This window comes from Bufo gargarizans, chromosome 3 (assembly GCF_014858855.1).
Source record: "Bufo gargarizans isolate SCDJY-AF-19 chromosome 3, ASM1485885v1, whole genome shotgun sequence".
NCBI lineage: Eukaryota > Metazoa > Chordata > Amphibia > Anura > Bufonidae > Bufo > Bufo gargarizans.
In genome coordinates this window covers 456,197,816-456,212,328 of record NC_058082.1, presented here as the reverse complement: position 1 = coordinate 456,212,328, position 14,513 = coordinate 456,197,816, and the positions used below count along the sequence as shown (strand labels likewise).

Below are 14,513 nucleotides of genomic sequence, written 5' to 3'. Positions count from 1 at the left end.
CACAGTGTGATGCTCTGTTTGAGTCGTCCCCTTTTCCTTGGCTGGAATGAGAAAGTCAACTGACGCCATTTGCCGTCCTAAAAGTCCAAACAAAGAAGTTAGTGTCAGGACAGGAAGAATACATGGAGTGACCTCAGAAATTATAAAAACTAATTATATTTATATATAAGTTGCTTTTGTCTTAGGCTGGGTTCACATCACGTTTTTGCCATTCATTTAATGTACAGAAAAAACAAAAACGTATATGTTAATTCATGCCTCGGACTGATGCCATACAGCAGTATCCTTTTTTTCGCATGGCAACATGGGGCCTAATGAAGGCCCCAGGACTGCCTGCAGTGTATCCCCATAAGGCTACTTCTCTGTGGTGCACCCTGATGGTGCTTGACAGTATAGTACTGACAGTGTAATACATTGTACTGCCTGTTCAGTACAATGTATTATAGAAGCAATGAAAAGATGGCCTTTTAACCCCTTCCTGGCTGCCCAAAGTAAATTTATGTAGTTGTTCAGGCATTTAAAAATAATATGGAAAACCGGGAGAGTGCACTCCCGGGCACGCACCAGATCACCAGCGAGGATCGGGGTAGCCAGTTGCAGTGTATGAGGAGAAAAAAAGTTATTTATACCAAAAAATTAAATCTGCAAAATTTATAACTTTAAAAACTCAGTGGCAGTATTGCAGTTTTTCCCATCTCCCCAGTAAAGAGTTAATAAAAGTTAATCAGTAAGGGTACTTTCACACTTGCGGCAGGACGGATCCGACAGGCTGTTCACCATGTCGGATCCGTCCTGCGGCTATTTCGCCGTGCCGCCGCTCTGCCCCCATTGACTATAATGGGGACCGGGGCGGAGCTCCGGCACAGCACGGCGGTGCACGGCGAAAGCCGCAGGACTAAAAAGTCGGACATGCAGGACTTTTTAGTCCGGCGGCTTTCGGCGTGCACAATTATAGTCAATGGGGACGGAGCGGCGGCACGGCGAAATAGCCGCAGGACGGATCCGACATGGTAAACAGCCTGTCGGATCCGTCCTGCCGCAAGTGTGAAAGTACCCTTAGTTAAGTGTTCCTCAAAATGGTGCCATTACAAACTACAACTTCTGCAAAAACAAGCCATTGTCCGGCTATAGCGATGGAAACATAAGTTACAGCTCTTGGAATGTGATGATGAAAAAAAGAATTGCTTGGTCACTAAGGGATAAACGCAGGTTTGCTGTTGCAAAAAAAATGCATTTGATTTTTAAGACTTTTTTTTTTTTTTTTGGCCATACCTTAAACGCACCACAGTTGCGACTTTTATATATGAATCTAAAACACATTTGCCCACGATTTAACCCCAAAGGACCAAATCAAGTTTGGCCATAAGGATAGAACTCATTTTTCAAGACTGACATATCAATTTGTGGTAATCGCTTTGGAATTTGTTTACTTATCCTAGCCATTCTGAGATTTTTTTAATGACACCATGTACTTAGTGGTACATTTTTATCAATATATTAGTTTTTTAGTTATAAAAAAATCCAAAATTTTAATATTTGCAATTTACCTCACAAAAGTTTATAATATTTGTCATATGTCCACAGGATGTTGGTATCATTTTTCAAATTAATTTTTTGTTAAAATTAGTTAAAAGTTTTATATTCAACAAATTATCAATATTTCCAAAACCTATTTTCTAAGGGACCAATACAGTTGTGAAGTGGCTTTTTGAGAGGTCCGTATATTAGAAAACCCTTACCAATATGCTTTGGAAAATCTTTTGTCTTAAACACTATCGGATCAGAGATATGAACGTTTTCTGATTGGTTGGTGTATGTTACATTATGTTGTAGAACATGCTGTCACTTACTCTCTTCATATTTAATTTTCAGCATTGTCTGCATACCAGAGGTACTACAGTTTACAATCGGACTACTGGAAGGTGAGAAGGACTCCATTAGCCATTGCTTTAAAGGGAATCTGTCACCAGAATCATCACCATTAAACTAAAACTATTGTCTTGTAGCACTTACTACCTCCTTTCCAGACGTGCTTTTCTTTCCTTGCTGCTTGGTTTCTATCTTGAAAAAAATCCACTTTATTCCTTATGCAAATGAGGCAGTAAGGTGGGGCATTATTCTTGTTCAAAGGCGCCCAGGAATACACCCATTCAGTGCCCAGGCCGCCCTCCAGCAGAGCCCAAGCCCGCCTCTCAGCTCATACTCTACGCCCCCAGCAACGCTGTTCGTCTATCTGCTGTTAGTGATATAGTGGGAGGGAGACGAACAGCGCTGCTGGGGGTGTAGAGTATGAGCCGAGGAGGGGCATGCTTGGGCTCTGCTGGAGGGTGGCCTGGGCACTGAATGGGGGTGTTCCTGGGCGCCTTTGAAAAAAAATAACACCCCCCTGGGCACCTTACTGCCTCATTTGCATAAGGAATAAAGTGGATTTTTTCAAGATAGAAACCAAGCAGCAAGGAAAGAAAAGCACAACAGAAGTGGAGCTAAAGGCACTGGTGGAACAGGGCTGATGGCGGGGGGAGGGGGTGCTGATGGCACTGGGGGGAACTGATGCACCTGGGCTGATCGCACAGGGGGGAAGGAAAGGTGTTGGGGACTGAAGGCAGGGGGTCTGAGTTTTCATAAAGGAAAGGATTCATTTTTTCTTATTAGAGTACTCGATTAATTGTAAAAATAATCAATAGAATACTCTGTCACTAAAATAATTGTTTACTGCAGTCCTAGTGATCTGTAGATTTCTGGTTTAGCAGGTGAACAGCTTAGGCTACATTCAGGCAGAGAACAGACTGTCAGAGTTCACCGAACACAGCGGTGCACTGCCGCACCGCCATAACCTATAAAAAAAATCTCCCGCACGTGGTGTCTCTGGTCAGGCTGACAGCTGCCATTTTTCGCCGAAAGCGGCCAGATCCTATTATAGTCAGTGAGGATGTGGCACACGCACTGTCGGATATGGTAAACTCCGGTAGTCTGTTTTCTCCTGGGACAGATTACCAGAGTATATAAGCAGATATGTGAAGGCGGCCTTTATATCAGTACAAATTCCCAAACTCGTTCTCTAGAATAAAGATTGCCATTCATGTTGGATATATTTGGCGGGACCAGCCTACCATTTAATGTTTGGGAGGGCAGATGGGTGATTTCAGCTGCCCAATCCTTTGGTGCTCCCATACGCAGTAAGATAAATACCGTCCTCGATCAGTCGTCTATTCTGTAGTAATCAGTCACATTTGTATGTCCGCCAGCAAAATTATACTGTGCTAAGAGACCAGAACTCCCTAAGAGACATAGCCGCAGAATTTACACCTCGTCACGGGTTTAATGACGGTATGAATAGAATTCCGTGACCTTTTAAAGTTTTTACTTTATTTTTTACAAAATTGTAATTGTGCCTTAGTTGTTTGAATGTCTGGTGTCCATGGGCTGTAAAACACTCTGGTTGTGCAGTCTTTATGGGTAACAAGTGGGTCTGCATTGCTGGTCTCTAATGGGTTAAGCAATCATGTTAATGACACGCTTTAATGAGCTGAACACTGCAGTGTTTGTAAATGTACCTAATATCCCAGGAATTTACGGATTAGCGCTGAATTCAGTTTGATTTCCCATTGTTAGCTGGAGTGTGCACACTTGAAAACCTAATACTAGAAATCCGATTTCTGTCTGTAAAATAGCTGAGCAGTGAATGTCGCATCAGCTTCTCGGCTGAAAAGGCAATCATGGCTCTTGATTACTAGTGTGGATTATTTATGGTGGTTCACATCACTCGCGCTCCTCTTCTGTGTCACCTTGTAGCGGATGACACTCGATGGTCCACTTCTTACTAGTAAGTCGAACCTGAGTATAACCTCCTCTTCTCCCATTTAGCATTTCTTGCTCCGATGCTCCCCCTTGTCCTGTGCTGCATCCCTCACTGGTTTTGGTGGAGGCTTCCGACTAGCACTGATTCTGGTGACATCACTGGCACAAATGGGCGGTCTATAGCGCTGCCCTAGACTCTGAAACAGCCTAGGTCAGCAATATAAGACCGCCCATTTGTGCCTGTGACGTCACCAGGAACACTGCTAGGCAGAAGTCTCCGCCTAGCATACTCATGTGGTAAGGAAAAAGCCCTTGCCCTGTGCGATGCAACGTGAGGGGGAGCATCGGAGCAAGAAATGCTCCACTATACACGCTAAATAAGCAAAGGGGAGTTCTGAACCCGGACAACCCCTTTAACTTCTGTAAAAAAAAATTAAGTAGGTCTCATACACACGACTATGTCCATTTTGAGGTCTGCATATTTATTTTTATTTTTTGCGGACCCGTTGACGTCAATGGGTCTGTATTTTGCAGACATATTCTCTCTCTTTGCATTATGGAATTACAGATGCAGGAAGCACACAATGACCCATGTGCTTTCTACATCAGTATGCCCGTCCTGCAAAAAGATAGAACATGTCTTCTACTTTGCAAAATGTCTGGCACGGACCTATTGAAATAAATGGGTCCACATAAATTGCGGATGTAAAACGGATAGTGTCCATATTTAGCAGATCCTCACTTTGCGAAGCGCAAAATACATTCAGCAGTGTGCATAACTGAGGGTGCTTGAACCATCGTACACTCATGAAGAGTAGCTCAGCATACTGATCTTTTTTTAATTTTATTTTTATGAAATATGATTTCATTTTGTAGAATCCTGACAGAAGCGTGAGCTGCGCCTAAACAGCTTCCCATAAAGCACTTTGTAATATATCTAATTACAGAAAAATGCCTCTGTCTCCATTTTTTTAGACTGCCTCCTCCATTGGTCAGAACACGAGGTGGTCCCAGAGAACGCTCACAACACTCTGGCCGACCCCCATAACCATATACAGAAAATACAATAAAAAGAATCTGACAAATAGAGACAAATTAGAAAAAAGAACATGCATCACTTGTTTAGAAAAATAAAATCTGTGTGGTACATTCCCTTCTAATGTTTTGTTCATTGCTGGTGTATAGCTGGTTATATGCATTACCGCCTAACATAAATCTTGTTTTTCAGAATGCTGCCTTTCTTTATGGCCTTGGATTGGTCTACTTCCATTACAATGCATTTCACTGGTAGGTATTCTGTCTGTATTCTGCTTCAAGGGGAGCTGTCACCTCCTGTCTTCCAGCAGCTACGGGCCTTCCCCATGTAATAACCCTTCTGGAGGATCTGTTCCATCACTATGATGTGCCATTCCTTAATTATTCTTTCTAGAAGTTAGGAATTTATTACTAGCAGTTTCCAGTGAAGGTCCAGATGGGTGCTACCAGTTGGGGGGTGGGGTTGGGGGGGGGTGTCCTTGCACAATCTGACAACAGCAGCACTGATTGGATAGTGTCGCTGTGCAGGATACACCCCCAACTGGTAACACCAATTCAGACCCTAGCAATTCATTTATAAAAAGAATAATAAAGGAATGGAATAACAAAGTCATAACAATAGATGCTCCAGAATTGTTATTACAAGGGGGATGTTAGTAGTTACTAAACCAGACATGTCAGGAGAGGGGACAGGTCATCTTTAAAAGGGACATCCAATCTCACTGGCACCAGGTGGCCGAGTTTACGGAACAACCGATCAGGCTCCTGTTACTCCCGTTGTAATGAATAGGAGCTAAGCAAGCAGCACAGCAGAACAAGCTCCACAATGGGAGCTATGGGAACAGCGGAGTGCGGTCCGCTCAGTTGTTTCTGTAAGCCCGGCCACCTGGGCTGGCGCTTATTCCCATCTCACCATTTCCACACTGCGCGCTGTCAGTCCATTTGCCGACATGCTGATTAGTGTTTTTGCTGCCATAGCAGAAGGTTGGCATAAGCTGGACTTTGAACACTGCTCGGTGGGAATGTTAGGTTGTAAACCCCGTGCTGAGATTTATCAATCTCGCAATAATCTCAATTTTTCATTCTTTTAGGGCAATTAGAGCATTTCAAGAAGTGCTTTACGTCGATCCAGGCTTTTGTCGCGCCAAGGAAATTCATTTGCGACTTGGACTTATGTTCAAAGTGAACACGGATTATGAGTCAAGTTTAAAGGTAATCACTGTTTTGTGGACTAGTTCAGCTTCTGAATGTTTGTAGGTTGGCTCTGTTGGTCAGTGGTTGTGCCATTCTGCACTAGTGGTTTATATGCCGCAGCAGAGGCATGTTCTGAATGTCGATTAAATGCATTTGAAGAGCAAGAAATATGCATGGTGGTGGCAGAGACTTGGCAGACCACATAGTCCTTGTAGCGGATAAGCTACAGTAGGTCTGCCTCTCGAGGTGTTGGAAAATCTGCTGTTTTAATGGAGCTTATTCTGAAGTAGGCATTATTGTTTTTACTGGTTTAAAGGCCCTCTGTCAGCAGATTTGTACCTATGAAACTGGCTGACCTGTTACATGTGTGCTTGGCAGGTGAAGACATCTGTGTTAGTCCCATGTTCGTATGTGCCCGCATTGCTGAGAAAAATGAAGTTTTGATATTTGAAAATGAACCTCTAGGAGCAACGGGGACGTTGCCATTACACATAGAGGCTCAACTCTCTCAGCAGTTTCCTCACCCTCTCCATTTTCAATTCAGAACAAGATGGGGCCAAACGTGATCATAGTTTTTATTGCCTGGCCCTGTCGATCACAGTGCAGAGGCTGCGTCCTTTGCAGTGAGAGCAGAGCCTTTAGGAGTAATGTGTACATTCACTGATGGCTGCAATGTCTTGATGCATTTATTGCTTCTCTTCTTTCACACCTGCATCTGGCTATTCCAGCGGAGAATTAGCTAGACAAAACGCTGCGTGCAGTGTTTTTTGCCCGGCTGATTTCCGCCATATTTGCCGGATCTCTGCAGGAAACCATTATAGTCATCGGTGTCCGGGGGGCAGGCGGCAGTATCCAGCAATCCAGAGAACTCCGGCAAGCTGTTCTATGATGGAGCAGCCTGCCGGAGAGGCAGCGGCAGGCACTGCCCATTTAAGAGCATCTGACAGACACCTAAAAAGGCTGTGTACTTAAAAGAAATTTGTCATAAAAAAATGGCCCATTGCTTAAGGGTACTTTCACACTTGCGGCAGAGTAATCCGGCAGGCAGTTCCGTCGCTGGAACTGCATGCTGGATCCGGCAAAACGTATGCAAACTGATGGCATTAGTTAGGGTACTTTCACACTAGCGTTTTTCTTTTCCGGCGCTGAGTTCCGTCCTAGGGGCTCAAATCCGGAAAAGAACTGATCAGTTTTATCCCCATGCATTCTGAATGGAGAGCAATCTGTTCAGGATGCATCAGGATGTCTTCAGTTCAGTCTTTTTGACTGATTGGGCTTTTCAGAAAACCGTAGCATGTTGTATTTTTACCTCCGGCCAAAAATCCTAAACACTTTGACTGAATGCCGGATCAGGTCTTTTTCCCATTGACTTGTATTAACGCCGGATCCGGCGCTGTGTTTTCAGTCAAACCGGATCCGGCTTTTGCATGTTAAACCCGAGAAATGTGAAAAAAAAGTTAGTCCATAAATGGCGGATCCTTTTTTTTCCAATGCATTTTTTCATTGTGATCAAAATCCTGATCAGGATTCAAATGTAATCCGTTTTCACACGTTTTTCCAGAACCGGTGGGCAGTTCCGGTGTCGGAATTGAACGCCGGATTTAAACAACGCTAGTGTGAAAGTAGCCTAAGACTGATCAGGATCCTGATCAGTCTTAAAAATGCCTGATCAGTCAAAAAAATGCATTGAAATGCTGGATCCGTCTTTCCGGTGTCATCTGGCAAAACGGATCCGGCATTAATTTTTTTCCGCACATGCGCAGACCGGAAAATAAAAATAAAATAAAATCTTTTGCCCATCAAAACCCACTCACTTGACTGGACCTGTAAACGGAAGATTACTTACCTACTTCCCTGTGCTGACTCCCAGCTCCTTCTCCAGGCCTGCAATGCTCCCCTGGGCTCCCTCACTGTAAACATCCGGTTTGACATTGCTGTCATCCTCTCCCCTTACTTCATGACAAATGGTCATGTGACGCAAGGGGATTCGGTCACCACCACGGCCTGTAATTGGCTGCTGCAATGTCAAACTGAATATTTACATCGAGGGAGCCCAGTGGAGCATCGCACTTCTCTAAACTTTATTCTTCTTTAACCATTGTTGGATAATTGTGTGCTTAGGGTTGTTTTCTTAGTGCATGACCCAGGTTCTCTTGAGATTCAGCTCATGAATCGATATCCTGACATTTTCCTTTAGAATTTGCTGGTATAAATCAGAATTCATTGTTTTATCAATTATGACCAGCTGTCCTGGCCCAGATGCAGCGAAACTGCCACAAATCATGATACCACCACCACAAAGTTTTTTATGCTGGAATGCAGTGATTCAGTTTCTTAAACTCTTCCCGACATGTCAGGTCTTTAAAGATGGCGTCTGCTCCATAACAACCGAGGCTAATGACCGTAATCGGCGGTGATGCTGATCAGGGACATTTAACCACTCAGATGCTGTGGTCAAATATGACCATAGCACCTGAGAAGCCTAACATCCAGAAGCACACGCTTGCCGAGCAGGATCGCCTTTCACGGGCACAGATCGGCAAAGACGTTCCATGAAAGTAATGAGCCAGAGCCTACACTAATCTTCTAGGCTTATTATGTGTATATTACAATTAAGGCCAGCAAGTTGCAGCACCCACCGAATTGTACTATAGCGTTCTATGTATAGGGTAATGGAAAAAAATTACTTCCTCTACAGGTTTATGGGTTTTGTTTTTATGACGTTCAGTATGCCATCTGTAGTTTTTATTGATACCATTTTGTGTGTGTGACTTTTTGAACACTTTTTTTCTTCAATTTGTTGGGAGCGATGAAGTGGTAAAGAAAGACTGTGAATCAACCACTTTTATTTTATTTTTCCATTGCACCGTATGGTATAACTTTTTTTATATTTGGATATCACGGGTGTTTTCAAACAATGCAATGCCCATCATGTTTTTTTATTTTAGGGAAAGAGGGGTGATTAGAATTTTATATATTTTTTAAAACTTTTTTTTAGGTCTCCAAGTGGACCCCAACATGCAATCATTAGATTACAATTTTTCCAATTTCACCCCATTTGGCTTTTTTTTTTTCCAGTTTCCCACTTATATGCTAAGCAATATTAAATGATGGCAAATTAAAAGGTACAACTTGTCCCAGAACGAAACAAGTCCTCATACAACTATGTGGACAGGAAAATAAAAAGTTATGGCTCTGGAAACTGCAGGGAGCATAAAATGAAAACACAACAATGGAAAATTGCCACCTCAGGAAAAGGTTAAACCAAAAAGTACTATTTTGGCCTCATCAGTCCACAAAACATTGACCCACATTTACTAATCGTAAAGATGGCATAATCTTATACAGGCTGCCTAGGCCCCAGATTTATCACCATAGCTCAGGCTGGTTGTGCACGGATATAGACACTTTCCACTAACTCTTTTCCAACCATTGGTTGGCTTAGACCTCATGCACACGACCGTTGTTTCATTCCGTGTCCATTGTTCCGTTTTTCATGATTTTCTGCGGACCCATTGACTTTCAATGGGTTTGTTGAAAACTCTGCTAATGCACCGTTTGTCATCTGTGTCCGTGATCAGTGGTTCCAGTCCGCCAAAAAAAATAAAAAAAATAACCTGTCCTATTTTTTTCGCGGGAAACGGTTCGCGGACCCATTCAAGTCAATGGGGCCGTGTAAAAACCCGGAGGCACACAAGTACGTTTTTTCCTATCATTTGCATGGCAAACTTGACTTAGACTTTTTTTTTTTTTTTTTTACTTTCCTTCATGTCTGGTGATCCTCCAAAAATAAAGGCTCACGGAACAACGGAACCCCATTTTGCAGAACGGAACACTACAACGGTCGTGTGCATGAGGCCTTACTTTGAGACAGATTCTTACTCCAGAAATGCACCACCATTTTGGCACAAAGTCTTCGGTCCCACCTTTTCCCATTAAGCCCCCACCAACTTTCCACTAAACCCACCCTTTATTGAGCATGATGGAAAAAAGTTTAGACATATTTTTGGGCGTATACTATGGTTAATCTGGGCCAATAGCCTACTGGCTTGTCCAGGTGATCTTGGCAAACTGCAAACGGGCAGCAATGTTCTTTTTTGAGAGCATCAGCTTTCTTACAATCCTGCCATGCACACCATTGTTGTTCATTGACATCCTGATGGACTCATTAACATTAGCTGATGTGAGAGGGACCATTTCTTGCCTAGAGGTTACCTTGAGTTCTTTTGTCACCTTGTGGACTATGCTCTTGGTGTGATATTTGTTGGTTTATCTCTCCTGGGTAGAGTAATGATGGTCTTGAATTTCCCCCATTTGTCTTTCCCCAATCTATCTTACTGTGGATTGCTGGAGTGCACACTCTTTAGAGATGGTTTTATAGATTTTTCCTGCCTGATGAGCATCAACAACCATTTTTCTGAGGTCCTCAGAACTCTCATTTGTCCGTGCCATTATACTGTTCCACAAAAGTGCTGTGAAGATTAGACTTTTGATAGATCTCTGTTCTTTAAATTAGACTGGTCACCCAACCACACCTGATTGTCATTCGATTAAAAATACCCGACTCTAATTTCACCTCAAATTATCTGCTAATCTTAAAGGTTCACATACTTTAACCACTCACAGATATGTGATAACGGATCTTTTTCCTCAATAAATGCATGACCAAGTATGAATAAAAAAATTTGGTTTGGTAATCCCTATTTACTTTTAGGACTTATATGAAAATATGATATAGTTTTAGGTCAAATTTAAGAAGTAAAATAGAAAATTCCAAAGGATTCCCAAGCTTTCAGGCACCGCTGCTTGTCGAAGTATGACGACATGGCAACTTTTAATTGGTTTTAAATGGTTTTGTATTCTTGTATATTTTGTGACTGCATATGGTATGATGTATGCTCCTAACATATAAGCGGGTAACTCATGCACATTGTAACAGATTTTAAATGGATATTTTACTTTAGAAGTGCTGAAATCAGTTCCTGTTGTGAATATTACTGCCTGGCAGATTTCTCCCAGCACTTGGCTATATACAGGATGCTACATGGTGCAGCTTCAGATTGTATTTGTCCTGTGATTTTCAGATCTATGGCTCCCAGATAACTTGTGTCTCCTACTGTGAGCTGTTGCTTGACATTTAGATTTGAGATGCAGTTTTGGGAGGAAATTATATTGGGCTTTTGGGAGAATTACTGAACATGATTTGTGTAGGCAGATTTAAAGGGTTGTTTCATTGAAAGGGTTTTCTGGTATTTCGATACTGATGACCTTTCCTCTGGATAGGTCATCGGTATCTGATCGGTGGGGGTCTGACACCCATGACTCTTGCCGATCATCTGTTTGAGAAGGCACCAGCGCTCTGTTCAGAAATCGTAGCTGCTGGATCGGCGAACCAGCCCTTTGCTGCCCCCCCCCAGTTTAAAGAAGGCATGTGCAGTGTTTCACCGTCCCTTCATTCTCATTGCTCTATACACAGCACTCAACAAGCATTGCATATAGAAATTAGCAAGCGCCAATGCTGCTTCTTGCTCCGGTCCCAGCGGCAATGTGATCGCAAGGAATTGGGAGTGTCTGTGAGCTGCTAGTTCTTAGCACACCTAGATCACCTCTGTAGTGAGGTTGCAAAGAGCTGTACAGCTTCTTTGGGTGATGTATTTCCCCCATAATTCAGCAAGGGGCGGATCCTTCCACGATCTTGAGTACAGTAGCATTTACCATGGAAACTGTGGAACTACGTGATATAATTTCATACCCTGTGTGCAGAACAACAGTGCTCCATATGGCTCTGTTATATTACTGTCATCATCTATACGTGGAGACGACACTCGGATCTTGTGTTCCCTGCTACCCTGAGTTACCGTGGTGTACAGAGATTACAAATTATTACAGTGTAATGAAAGTGAAAATCCAATGAAGTTTTCCTTGATGAGTCTGTCTTCACCAAGGCAATGCATGGAGCTTAGTTTCTGGAGAGGGTGATGTCATGCTTCCCAGACACATTGCTATTAACAGAACAGTAGAGTCATTCAGGGTAAATACGTGTAATCTCTTCTACTGTATTGTATGACTCTTCCAAATGGCCTACAAGCTGATTGTCATTCTGTGTCTGGGAAACTCAGTATTCACGTGACCAAAATGGCTGTGTAGGAGTGGGTGGCCTGGAAGATAGCAACAAAACTGTATCTATACAGTATTCTGTGTCTAGTAATATCAGTATTCAATGGGATGCCCAGGCATGAACTTCCCACCCTCTCTGACATTGAGCGTGAAGACACCCAACTGCACACTGGCCTCAACAGTTCTCAAGGCAAGCTAGCCAGCATTGTGCACGGGTCTTGTTCTGTGTGATGAAACTTATGTACTATTATACTAACTGGTGGTCCGATGGCTGCCTCGGCATCTGGCCCACCCAGCATGCAGTTGTCTCCATGCCAGATGTCAGAGGCATAGGAGTGTTCCTGGACAACTCGTTTAAATCTTGTGCCAATCTAGCGGCTTACACCTACGAGCTGTCTCCCCTTTGAATGTGTGTAATATGAGATTGGTGGGCACCACTACGAAAAATGTTACGTGCGCAAACCCTCCAAGTATAGCATGTACAGGACAAACAACAACACTGGTGGGTATAACAAAAAGGTTAGCAAACCAATAAACTCCTTCCCAGTCTTTATTAGACAAATAGCATGGCTAAAACACTTAAAAAAGCACAACAATACATATAGTAACTCCCAAGAGGAGGCTGAGAATAAGGCTGGCCTAAGTCATGTGGCTGTATTCCACCAGGAGACAATGTGTGATTGTTTTACACTTTTTTGAAAGGTGGGTTTACACGACCCAATTATCAGGTACAACCATTACCGTAAATGCGTTGCCAATCACCCGACGAACAGGCAAAACGCTTGAATGAAATAATCTTTCATGCAACAAATTAAATTCTCGTTTCTGGGCAGCAGATCGTGCTCTGTGAACAGTGACTTGCTGCCCAGAAACAATGAATCGGTATGAGGATGGCAGTAGCCATGGCTCGTCACCCTACAGTGGAGGAGATCACTGCATGTAAATGGAACTCTTCACCTCCATTGATGAGCATTCAATTATCAGGAAGGAACAGTCCCTCCCCAATAACTGCTTGCTCATCAGGCAGTGTAAATGCAGATGGTTGTTCCACTGGCAGCACTAGGTAGCTGATGCTCGTGTCATAGCAAGCTGTTGGCTAGAGCTGGCACCCGAGCAGAGAGGAGGAGTATGTTCAATTAATCACCCTCAGAATGAATCCTCTAATTTTTCCGTGCCTAGTGATGACCCATATGTATGATGTCACCATACTGTCTAGATCAAAAACCTTTTTTGCACGTACCGTTGGTATAAAAGGGCTACACATTTCAGAACTTTTTCCATCTTTAGGGCTAGGTCTTGAGGTTTTTGAAGCATGTCTGCGCAAAAAAAAAACACTACGGGGGGAAAAAAGTGGACTTACACATTGAGCAGTTTTTTTTTTTTTTAATATTTTTTTTTGGCTTCCTCTTCATTGCAGTGACAGATTCGGCGCTGATTGTGCCCCAAGATGATGCATGCAGCTTCTTTTTTCCCCACATTTTTTTTTTACTGAAATGAACAGGATGCTGTTTTGAGCTGGGGTTTGATTTTGAGGCAAAAATGCTTCTAAATCAGCACCAAAAACCGTTTGTACTGACCTCAAGCTGAAACTTTGTATTGGAGCGAACACTCGGAGGTTACAAAAGATGCGTCAAACGCATGAAAAAGGTGTTTTTTGTTTTTGCACTGGGAAAAAAAAATGACAACGTGTTTTTCAAAATCTGTTGTGTGAACTCTTAACGCCTTCACTGACCGGGACTTTAAAGGTGGCACCAGCTCGGGAGCACAGCAGGCGCCATAGCCGCCGGGTGCTTGATGTTTCATACAGCAGGCCACTGGCAATGATGCTGATCACGGACATTTAACCCTTCAGATGCCATGTGCATGACAACGGCATCTGGATGCGCTAAAACCTGGAAGCACACTCTTCTGTGTGTGCTCTGATCGGGGGGAGCCGGATGCATTGTGCGGCAGCTTCAGTCCTCCAGAATGAATTGAAGCTGCCTCACATTAGTTCCCATGGAGCCTTTGTCTGTGAGAAATAGTTTTTTTTTCTCTTACACTGCAATGCTAATACATTGGAATGTATGAGAGAAGCAATCTGATTTCTTGTGGGAACTATAAAAAAAAAGTGTAAAAGTTAAAAAAAATAAATAAATGTGAAATACAAAAATTCTAATTATCCCCCCCCCCCCCCCGCCTTTCCCCAAAATGAAAAAATAAATAAAAATAAAATATATACAAAATAAAAATACACCTCATAGGTAGTGTTGAGCAAAGAGAGCATTCGGATGCTTCATCCAAAGTCACGTCGTTCAAAACTTCAGAATAATACTGTATGGCAGGGGTACTCAACTGGCGGACCTCGGTCCAAATACGGACCGCGGCCA

General features: G+C 42.9%; 1 protein-coding gene across 6 annotated transcripts in view; it reads left to right on the top strand.

The window, feature by feature from the left end:
* Nucleotides 1-14,513, top strand: part of KDM6A (lysine demethylase 6A) — a 133,892-nt gene that overhangs the window by 51,066 nt on the left and 68,313 nt on the right. For all 6 annotated transcript variants that reach the window (XM_044283589.1, XM_044283588.1, XM_044283591.1 and 3 more), the window contains exons 4-6: nucleotides 1,873-1,922; nucleotides 5,027-5,085; nucleotides 5,925-6,045. In XM_044283589.1, the coding sequence (XP_044139524.1) occupies nucleotides 1,873-1,922; nucleotides 5,027-5,085; nucleotides 5,925-6,045 (230 nt within the window). The remainder of the gene's footprint in view (nucleotides 1-1,872; nucleotides 1,923-5,026; nucleotides 5,086-5,924; nucleotides 6,046-14,513) is intronic.